At 46.2% G+C, this 11,465-nt stretch overlaps 1 protein-coding gene across 1 annotated transcript; it reads right to left on the reverse strand.

Moving 5' to 3' along the window:
- Positions 1 to 1,612: 1,612 nt before the first annotated feature.
- LOC309527319 (uncharacterized protein) lies at positions 1,613 to 9,974 on the reverse strand. Its single transcript, XM_082214061.1, has 5 exons — positions 9,329 to 9,974; positions 8,093 to 8,198; positions 7,545 to 7,627; positions 6,621 to 6,747; positions 1,613 to 4,155 (listed from the first exon to the last, which is right to left on the reverse strand). The coding sequence occupies exons 1-5, from the start codon at positions 9,716 to 9,718 to the stop codon at positions 2,888 to 2,890; spliced, it is 1,974 nt and encodes a 657-aa protein (XP_082070187.1). The 5' UTR covers positions 9,719 to 9,974; the 3' UTR covers positions 1,613 to 2,887.
- Positions 9,975 to 11,465: the final 1,491 nt, after the last annotated feature.

Below are 11,465 nucleotides of genomic sequence, written 5' to 3' on the forward strand. Positions count from 1 at the left end.
AAGCCCAAAGGTAAACTGCAGTCACATCCATAGTGAAGATTTAAAGCACAGAACTTTCCCCAAAGAATCCTGGGAAGTTTAGTTTGTTATGGGTACCGGGAATTGTAGCTCTGGGAGGGGACAACGACAGTAGCCAAGATTCTTGGGGGGAGAACATGGCTGTTGAAGTGGAATAAATGTGCTTTAAATGTGTCTTTATTTCATTAACATTTAAAAAGAACCCCTCAATGTGGTTTACAAAAATAATAAAACCACGATAATACCATTTTAAAACAAGTTAAAAACAACAGTTCAAACCGTTCAAGAATAATTGAGATCATGTATAGTGTATATGTGTGGCTCCCAATTGCTGGTCTGCGTAACCAACCCAAAATCGTGTCTGTCCGTCCCCAATCCAAGATCAAGTGCCTGGTTGGAAGATGTACACCCCAGTTTTGCATGGGGAAATGTTGGAGGGTATGGTGGCACCATTCACATAACGAAAACTACCACAAAAATACCAACATTTTTAAAAGCAGGAGGTCTGTGGCTTGGCTTTTGAAAAACAGGGGGTCCACCGCACTTCTCTAATTGGGAACCACCACTGTACAGGTAAAGGTAAAGGGACCCCTGACCATAAGGTCCAGTCGTGGCTGACTCTGGGGTTGCGGCGCTCATCTCGCTTTACTGGCTAAGGGAGCCGGCGTACAGCTTCTGGGTCATGTGGCCAGCATGACTAAGCCACTTCTGGCGAACCAGAGCAGCGCACGGAAATGCCGTTTACCTTCCTTCTGGAGAGATACCTATTAATCTACTTGCACTTTGAAGTGCTTTCAAACTGCTAGGTTGGCAGGAGCAGGGACCGAGCAACGGGAGCTCACCCCGTCGTGGGGATTCGAACCGCCAACCTTCTGATCGGCAAGTCCTAGGCTCTGTGGTTTAACCCACAGCGCCACCCACGTATATATCATGTGTATATACCACCAGCGTATATCATGTGCCAATATATGGTGTTGATGAGACCTGGGGCTCAGACCAAAACCTTCCCTCATCCCCAGAAGTGGTTCTAGAGTTTGCCTTCCATGTTGCAAGCCCTATTGCCCCAATCCCTTTTCAAGCTTGGGTCCCGAGATGCTACGACTCCCACCATCCCCAGCTATCTTGGCCAATGGTCAGAGATGATGGGAGTTGTCATCAAAGGCTGAAGAGCACTGCTTACTGACATGAGAGGTTTCAGTAACTTATTTCATTATTCTGTTTCCACAGTGAGGATCTTTAGGTATACAGATGGATACAAAGGATTTCTCCAGCGAACGAGATGAGCCCTCGATTTATAAATACATATATATATATATATATGATGGAAGGCAGCACCAAAATTTGCTACGTGGCCCTGGATTTTAAGTATTGGCCTCACTGTTACCTTCTAAGTAAAATCTTCAACTTTCCTATATACACAGAATGAGCATATACCAATTTTAAGCATTTGGCCCCATCTCCAAGAATGCATACATACATGAGTCAAACCACAACCTACTATTATGTTCTCCAAAGGGTGTATATTGAAGAGGCCTGTTTCTCCCTATACAACTGGAGGGCTCACCAACAACAGCTGCAGTCCCTGCAGTCAGTAAGCTTTCGACAGCTGAAAGAATCTTCGCCAAACCAAAACATAGCTGGAGACTAGAACACAAAACACAGTTTCTCACAAGAGGAGCAGCTTTGCTGGGTCTGGTGTTGTCGCAATTGTCCATTGGACCAGATGCTCATCTGATCTTTCTCCATGCTCTGTATTTATCTGCAAACAGGTATACAAAAAATGCCAGGAGTGCCCCGAGCAAAACAATGTGTTAGAAGTTCAAACACTGTTGGGTGGGAGTCAACTCAATGACAGTCCGTAGATTGACAAAGTTTCTTTTCTTTGCCCAGGACGGATTATCCTTGTGGTGGAAGGGCTCCATTCACAACAGGTGATTAAGTTTATTCAACAGAGGTAACCTCGAGAGAGCCTGTCCACAAATTATTTATTCAGTTTCAATCCTGCTCTTCTTCTCTGCGTAAACTGCCCTTCGCTTACCACCCAGATGCATTCCGTCCACCAATAAACTTTGATGCTATGACGAAATATTCCGACATTTTAGGGAATTTGCATGTGTAGATTCTTTGTCGTTTAGCAGGGCCTGTTTAGTTAGGAAAAGGCTCTAGTCTAATTCACTTATTACTACAGTTATTTATACGCCATATCTCTCTGTATGCAAGGCAGTTTACAAATAACATCAAATTACATTTAAAAAAAGAAAACCCACAGCAAACAATATACAGTGGTACCTCAGGTTACAGACTCCGCTAACCCAGAAATAGTACCTTGGGTTAAGAGCTTCAGGATGAGAGCAGAAATTGTGTGGCGGCAGCGAGGCGGCAGTGGGAGGCCCCATTAGCTAAAGTGGTGCTTCAGGCTAAGAACAGATTCAGGTTAAGAACGGACCTCCAGAACGAATTAAGTTCTTAACCCGAGGTACCACTGTAAGTCACCAGGATCCTTCCCTGGGGTCCATCAAACGCAGAAGAAGCTGGTCCTGAGGTCTTCTCCTCCCTCCCTCTCTCCTGGGACTCTTCTAGAGGGAAGAAGATGCTAGAGGATGATGGCATATTTATATATATATATATATGTATAGGATGTTGTTCGGATGTGAATCATCTGAAATGAAATTTGGGCACCCCTCTCAAGTCCTTTCTCAACTGCAAACACTTCTAGCATCCAAAGCATCCTTCTGTAGCGAATTCTTTACTTTGGGAAATAACCATTCCCATCCGGTTTTCAAATGGCTTCTACACTTCAGTGGATTCTATGGTACAAGAAACCGGTGCTCTTGAGTGGAGATCCTTCCACATGTTTTGAGCATTTGCGTCAGGGGTGGGACATGTTTTCCAGCCAGAGGGTCATATCCCCTCCAGGGCAGCCTTCCGGCAGGGGTGTCATGGGGCCAGAGGCAAAAGCAACCAGAGCAACGGACGGTTTCACTTCGTTGTGGGTTCTCTGATGATAAGTAAGGCTATTGCTGTGACTGAAGGTCCTCTCACACTCTGAACATTTGTATGGTTTCTCCCCTGTGTGTATTCTTTCATGTCTAGTAAGGGTTGTCCACTGACTGAAACTCTTGCCACACTTGGAACATTCATATGGCTTCTCTCCCGTGTGGGTTCTTTGGTGGCTCGTAACGTGAATCTTCTGGCTGAAGCTTTTCCCGCACTCTGGGCATTTGTACGGTTTCTCTCCGGTGTGGATTCTGAGATGTATAGCGAGGGTTTGGCTGCAACTGAAGCTTTTCCCACACTCAGAGCATTTATAGGGTCTCTCGCCTGTGTGGGTTCTTTGATGGTGGGTAAGACCGGTGCTGTAGGTGAAGCTCTTTCCACACTCAGAGCATGTAAATGGTTTTTCGCCCGTGTGGGTTCTTTGATGATTTATCACGTGTATCTTCTGGCTGAAGCTCTTCCCGCACTCGGGACATTTGTACGGTTTCTCCCCAGTGTGGATTCTGTGGTGCAAAGCAAGGGTTTGGCTACAATTGAAGTTCTTCCCGCACTCCGAGCATTTGTATGGTTTCTCGCCCGTGTGGGTTCTTCGGTGATAAGTAAGGCCGGTGCTATGACTGAAGCTCTTCCCGCACTCTGAGCACGAAAACGGTTTTTCTCCCGTGTGGGTCCTCTGATGGTCTGTGACGTGCGTCTTCCGTTTGAAGCTCTTTCCACACTCCAAACATCTATACGGCTTCTCGTCGGTTTGGAATGTTTGATGATAAAGAAGGTCCTCGCTGTCGCAGAAACCCTTTTCAGGGGAGAAACATTTAAATGGTTTCTCCCCTGTGTGGATTCTCTGATGATCAGTAAGGCGGCTGCTCTGACTGAAGCTCTTCCCGCACACTGAGCATTTGTATGGCTGCTCCGCTATTTGCACTCTTTGAGATGCGCTAAGACTCAGTATCTCGCTTGCAATCGTTGCGTGTTGAGGGGAGGTGTTCCTTGTGTTTTTCGCTGTGTCGCATTCATCTTTTAGCTTTGGGATTTCACACACGTCTGCGTCTTCAGAGATGAAAGATTTTTCCCTCAACTTCTGTCTTGTCTCAGGTTTCCTCCTCTGCTGTTCAGGCTCCTTCTCGCTCCAACTTCCATAACCTGAAATAACAAAGAAGGGGGCCTGATCAGGGTGGAACAGATTCTCAGATCAGAGAATACAAGAAGCAATATATTAAGTGAATACAAGAACCATATAGAGTGGTACCTTGGTTCTTGAACTTAATCCGTTCCGGGAGTCCGGTCGACTCCCAAAACCATTCTAAAACCAAGGCACGGCTTCCGATTGGCTGCAGGAGCTTCCTGCACTCAAATGGAAACTGCATCAGAAGTTCAGCTTCCAAAAAACGTTTGCAAACCAGAACACTTACTTTCGGGTTTGGGGTGTTCGGTAGCCGATTTGTTTGGGAGCTAAGCTGTTCAAGTACCAAGGTATGAGTGTATTAAGCTTTCTGCTGTCCATCAGGCAATGGTTCCCCCCCCCCCACTGCCTTGTCCCCACCCTCTAGCCCTAGGCCATGACTTTGAGCACAGCAGAAGCAGCTGACAAGAGAGGAGTTCAGGGATATTAAAAAATAATTTCATAAGTTGTGTGTCCTTGTTTCTCAATTTGATCCTTTTACACGGTGTTGTATATTTTGAGGTATTTTATGCACTGACTTGCCATTATTTTCATTGATTATAGTTTAGCAATTCTTTATTGTAATTGTTGTTACACGTAGGTAGCCATGTTGGTCTGCCGTAGTCGGAATTTTTTAAAAAAAATTCCTTCCAGTAGCACCTACTGGAAGGAATTTTTATCTTATAGTAATTGATAAGTGTAAACTGTTTAATTATTATTTGCTGATATTTAACTTCGCTGTTTACTGTTACAGTCTAATGGGTGATTGAATATCGCTTTATTCGATATAAGTTGTTCATTTCAAAGTTATTGTGGCTTTTTTTGGTATCAGAGCAGATTGTTATTACATGTGTGATGTTCTCTGTCTGTTTTGTTGTCTGCTTGTAAGCCACCTTGGATATAGTAATATGGTGGTACCTCGGGTTAAGAACTTAATTTGTTCCGGAGGTCCATTCTTAACCTGAAACTGTTCTTAACCTGAAGCACCACTTTAGCTAATGGGGCCTCCTGCTGCCGCCACGCCGCCAGAGCCCGATTTCTGGACCACAATTTCTGTTCTCATCCTGAAGCAAAGTTCTTAACCCCAGGTAATTATTTCTGGGTTAGCGGAGTCTGTAACCTGAAGCATCTGTAACCCAAGGTACCACTGTACAGAAAAGCAGGGCACAAATTAAAAGTGATATGAAATGAACTATTAAGTAGTCCCTGTTGACTAGCATTAACCGGAAATTGAAGTGCATAGAGAAAGTATGAGGAACACTGCTGGGTATTCTCACACCTACTTTGAGATAGTCATAGAATCAGAGTTGGAAGTCCAACCCCCCCTCCAACGCAGGAATATGCAGCTGCCCTATATGGGAATCAAACCTCCAACCTTGGTGTTATCAGCACCACGCTCTAACCAACTGAGCTATCCAGGCTTGATGCTGGGGATCTAAACAGGGATCCTGAGAGCAGATACTTTTCCACTGAGCTAGGAAAGCTACCTTATTTATGCACACCTGGTCAGACGATACAATACAATACAATAATCTTTATTGTCATTGTCCCATACAGAACGAAATTGAAAAAATCTACATCAGACATTCAAAAACCAACAAGCCTGCTATCTCAGCCTGGTTAGCCCCCTAAAAACTCTGATACCCCATAATTAAATACAATATACTCCCATAAGTAAAGGGACCATTAGGTCCAGTCGTGGCCGACTCTGGGGTTGCGGCGCTCATCTCGCTTTACTGGCCGAGGGACCTGGCGTACAGCTTCCGGGTCATGTGGTCAGCATGACTAAGCTGCTTATGGCGAACCAGAGCAGTGCACGGAAATGCCGTTTACCTTCCCGCCGGAAGTATTTATCTACTTGCACTTTGACGTGCTTTCGAACTGCTAGGTTGGCAGGAGCAGGGACCGAGCAACGGGAGCTCACCCCGTTGCGGGGATTCGAACCGCCAACCTTCTGATCGGCAAGTCCTAGGCTCTGTGGTTTAACCTACAGCGCCACCCGCGTCCCTATATACTCCCCTAGAGACCACCTTACACTGCATTTAAAACCAAAATCGCATTTGGATAGAAACTTTCCCAGACGGCTAGTCCTAGTCTTTATAACCCTGTACCTTCTTCCAGAAGGCAGAAGCTGAAAGAGATCATTTCCGGGGTGCGCACTATCCTGCACTATCTCTGCAGCTTTCTTATGGCACCTGGCAGCATAGATTTGATCCAAGGTGGGAAGAGTGCACCCAACTATTTTCTCCGCAGTCTTTACAAGCCGGGACAGCATTGTTTTTTCCCTGACCATTGGTCAGTCCCGCTCAGTGCTCTCTAAACTGACTGGCAATGGCTACTGTTGAGTTATGAGCTTTCCTGGACAGATGGGCATAAATATAGATGAAGAGCTGCAGCAATTCCTGCATCCCGGACCTATCATGCAAGGCCAAAGAGGGAACCTTACCCAGAGAAGCCAGGTTCCAGTAGTTCTCCTCCATGACTTCTCTGTGCAGAGCTCTCTGGCCTGGATCCAACAGAGCCCACTCCTCCTCTGTAAAATGCACAGCCACCGCCTCAAAGGGAACTGGGTCCTGGAAAAATAAATAAATAATAATAATAATAATAAATTTTTGTTTATACCCCGCCCTTCCTGGTTCAGAAAACTGGGCTCAGGGCGGCTAACAACAAATCTAAAACACTTAATTGATGCAACAAAATACAGTATAAAATGTGAATCACAATAAATTCAGAATTCAGAATTCAATTTAAGGGAGAAATCCATCCAATAAACATTAGATGATCACCAGGGCTAGCTGGCTAAATTAGTCCTATTTGGGCCAGCGAGGAGACCGGAGAGAATTAGCTGTGGGATCCTAGAGCGGGTAATCTTTATAAAAAAGGAAGGGGGAGGGAAGGAAGGGGAATAAAAGACTAGGCTAAGTTCAATTTGAAAGCGAGACAGAAAACCTCCGTCTTACAGGCCCTGTGGAAGGAAGTTAAATCCTGCAGGGCCCTGGTCTCATGGGACAGAGCATTCCACCAGGTCGGAGCCATCACTGAGAAGGCCCTGGCCCTGGTGGAAAATAATCTGACTTCCTTAGGGCCTGGGACCTCTAAACTGTGATTATTCATGGTCCTTAAAAACAGTTACTATGCACAGCTAAGGCAGCAATCCGAAAAAAGAGAAGAAAAAAGACTGCAGAAACTGGAGGCTCTGCTGCAAAACCCAGAGCTTTCCTTGTGGTGTTCAGAGCCTTCAAGATGGGGGGGGGGGGGCATCTTAAACACAAGTGATGGGGGAAGGCAGGTTCTTTCAGGACCACGGAGAGCTGCAGAGGAGTCGCCTGAGTTGTGCCTGGCTCAGTTCTCTGGTGATTCCATCTCCTACCTGATCAAGTGACTGTGAAGGAACTGTTTCCACTCCATCACAATAAGAAGGCCTAATTGACATCTCCATGGTGGTTCTGCCACCTGCGAGGGAGACAAAAGAAGCAGGGAGGCAGGGTGGATAAAAATCAATGATTTTTTAAAAATTGATTTGATTTAAAATATCATCTTACATATACATTACAAACAGTTACAGCAAAATTAAGCACAAAAATATAAAAGAGAAAAGATAAAGAAAATAAAAATAACAAAGCAAAGAAGAATTAATAATAAGAGATGAACATTGGCTATAACATCCTGTAAATAGGATTTTAAAAAAATTTGAATGCTTTTGGAGGAAAAATCCTTCCAAAGATAGTTTTCTGTTTCAGATACATTATAGCACAAAAGCTATTCATCAGCAAATAAGGTTTTGTTTTTAATTATGTGGCATGAGGCTTTATATGCAATATTTAATTTTTTGGGTAAACGAATTACATCAATCCACTCACAATTTCAGAGAGACTAAAGAGCGACCAAGTGGAAATAATATTTTGCATTTGTTCTTACCCAATAAGGTTTCAGCAACTGGCGGTGCGCAGTTAAATGGTAACAGCCCAGGTCTGCTGCCCGTTGCAGCTCCCTCTCCCTCCGTGGCTCCTCCCGCTAACAGCTCCTGAATCCAAAATAATAATAATAATAATAATAATTTATTTATACCCCACCCATCTGGCTGGGATTCCGCAGCCACTCTGGGCTGCTTCCAACAAAATATTAAAATACAATAGTCCGTCAAACATTAAAAGCTTCCCTAAACAGCTGCCTTCAGGTGAAACAACAAGAAGTAGCAAAGGAAGTAGAGGACAATGGAGGAGGGGAAAGGGGTGGATTCCTAAAAATACAAGCGGCTGCTGGGTCAGGCCAATGGCCCGTCTAGTCCAGCCTCCTGGTCTCACAATGCACAGATGACCCAAGAGCAACAGCACTCTCTCTACTTGGGACTGGTCTTCCGAGATGTCCTTCCAGAGAAGGCTGAATGAAGTATCTGGTCAGGGGTGCTTTATGTCCCCAGACCTAAATTCCCCTGTGTAGTGCCTTCTGAGGTAGAAATTCTGCTGGACCCATTATCGGTAAGGCGAGTCTCACGTATGTAAGGGTACAGCTTGACTGCAAGGCTTGCAGGAACTAGTTTAAGAGGAACCTAACAATGTTATGGGAGGTGGGTGGTGCTGGTGGTCTAAACCGCTGAGCCTAGGGCTTGCCGATCAGAAGGTCGGCGGTTTGAATCCCTGCGCCAGGGTGAGCTCCCGTTGCTCGGTCCCTGCTCCTGCCAACCTAGCAGTTCGAAAGCACGTCCAAGTGCAAGTAGATAAATAGGTACCGCTCTAGCAGGAAGGTAAACGGTGTTTCCGTGCGCTGCTCTGGTTCGCCAGAAGCGGCTTAGTCATGCTGGCCACATGACCCGGAAGCTGTACGTTGGCTCCCTCGGCCAGTAAAGCAAGATGAGCGTCGCAACCCCAAAGTCGTCCGCGACTTGACCTAATGGTCAGGGGTCCCTTTACCTTTACCTAACCATATTCCCCAACAATGTTAAGAGTGAAAACCAATTCCAGATAAGGTGGTGGCCCCTTCCCATCAGAAGTCAAGGAGATAAAACAACTATATGACTTTTAGAAGACTGAAGGCAGACCTGTTTTTTGTGTTTGGTGTTTTATTGTGTTTTTATATTTTGCCGGAAGCCGCCCAGAGTGACTGCGGCAACCCAGTCGATGGGCAGCGCATAATAAAACTGTTGCTGTGGCTCACCCGTTGCTCCGCCTCCTGGCTCATGAGGAAACCTTCGGCCAGGGCCACCGCCTGGGAACAGGTCTCCGCTCCGCACTCCCTCACCCAGTTCTCCATCTCCGGGGGGAGGACAGCCAGGAACTGCTCCAGGACCACCAGGTCCAGGATCTGAGCCTTGGTGCGTCTCTCTGGCTTCAGCCACTGACGGCAGAGATGGTGGAGTCGGCTGCAAACCTCCCGGGGCCCCTCGGCTTCCTGGTAGCAGAACTGGCGAAAGTGCCATTGCTGTTCATCTGAGCTGCTGTAGGCCTCGCTCAGGAGCTTGCACACTGTTTTCCCCCAGAAGGCTCCACTGCCTCCGGCCAGGCGGTCTCTTTGGACTTTGGTCCCAGCTGAATCATCCTCTTCCATCTCCAATTTGTACTCAAAGGAAGGGTCTCTTTGCTCCGAGTTGGTCTAAGGCAGGGGTCTGCAACCTTTAAGACAAAAAGAGCCACTTGGACCCGTTTCCGAAGGGGAAAAAAAACTGGGAGCCGCAAAACTCGTCATTATAAAAATAACTTTTTTGTCACTTTTTTATTATTTATTTGTTTGACCCCTCAGAATTACTCCTCCTCATAGAAATAAACGTTAAATTAACAAGTTACCTTTTGTGTGTGTGTGTGTGTTCTTCACTCCCCTTCAAAACAGTTACCAGCGTACATGCCCCCTTTCAATGCAGTGACCAGTGTACATGCCCCTTACAATGTAGCGGGCGGGCGGGAAGGTGACGTCGGGACGGTGCGTGACTAACGCATGCACCGCCCCCCATGCGACGTCACAGCCAGTACAGCGCCCACCACAGTGGGGAGTGTCGGGGCGCACAATGCGCCTCCTCCCCTGGCTAGTATCCGTCCCGGAGCCGTGGCAAAGGTGTAAAAGAGCCACATGCGGCTCCGGAGCCGCGGGTTGCAGACCCCTGGTCTAAGGCCACTTTGGTCCGCAGGTGCTATTGAATTGAGTGGCGGCCGCCCGGCTTAGCCACCCAAAGGCTAATACGTCTTTCTTGTTTCAAGAAGAGGCTTTCGGAGCAAAAAACTGGGTGTTCCCTGCAATCTACCAGAGCTTCACCTGTGGGGAAAAGTGAAATGAGATGAGACCTTAAGAATCAGAGACAGCCAAGAAAAGATGGCCATTCTGAGTTGTTTCAACCAAGTCCTACTCAAATCAGTCCTACTGAAATCAGTAAACAAAAGTCTGTCGTGTCCATTGACTTCAACAGGCCTACTATGAAAGCTTGTCGTTCTAAAACACTTTCTGACATGGATGGTAGCTGCAGCTAGGATTTGACTAGCCGAACAGTGGAAAACCCTGGAAAATCTACTTTTGTCTTTGTAGATGTCTCTGGACTTGAGAGCCAGCGTGGTGTAGTGGTTAAGAGCGGTAGTCTCGTAACCTGGTGAACCGGGTTCGCGTCTCCGCTCCTCCACATGCAGCTGCTGGGTGACCTTGGGCCAGTCACACTTCTTTGAAGTCTCTCAGCCCTACTCACTTCACAGAGTGTTTGTTGTGGGGGAGGAAGGGAAAGGAGAATGTTAGCCGCTTTGAGACTCCTTCGGGTAGTGATAAAGTGGGATATCAAATCCAAACTCTTCTTCTACTGTAGAAAATGCTATACTTCTGGTTGACCTTTTCTGAACCCCTTCAATACCCTTTTTTTTTGCGGTGAGGAACATACACAGTACAGTGGTACCTTGGGTTAAGAACTTAATTTGTTCCGGAGGTCTGTTCTTCCACCTGAAACTGTTCTTAACCTGAGGTACCACTTTAGCTAATGGGGCCTCCCGCTGCCGCCGCGCCGCCACCACACGATTTCTGTTCTCATCCTGAAGCAAAGTTCTTAACCCGAGGTACTATTTCTGCATTAGCAGAGTCTGTAACCTGAAGCGTCTGTAACCCGAGGTACCGCTGTATTCCAAATATGGCCACACCATAGATTTGTATAATGGGCATTATGATATTGGCAGTTTTATTTTTAATTTCTTTCCTAATTCACCATTTTCACAGCTGCTGCACACTTCCGCAGGACCCCCTTAAAATGTCTGTTCACTTCGGTCAAGGATAGATCGTTACTGCTTTGTAAAATCCAGATATTTATATAAACATCAAAGCCTGTACG

This window comes from Podarcis vaucheri (genome assembly GCF_965113315.1).
Source record: "Podarcis vaucheri genome assembly, chromosome: 2".
Taxonomy (NCBI): Eukaryota; Metazoa; Chordata; class Lepidosauria; order Squamata; family Lacertidae; genus Podarcis; species Podarcis vaucheri.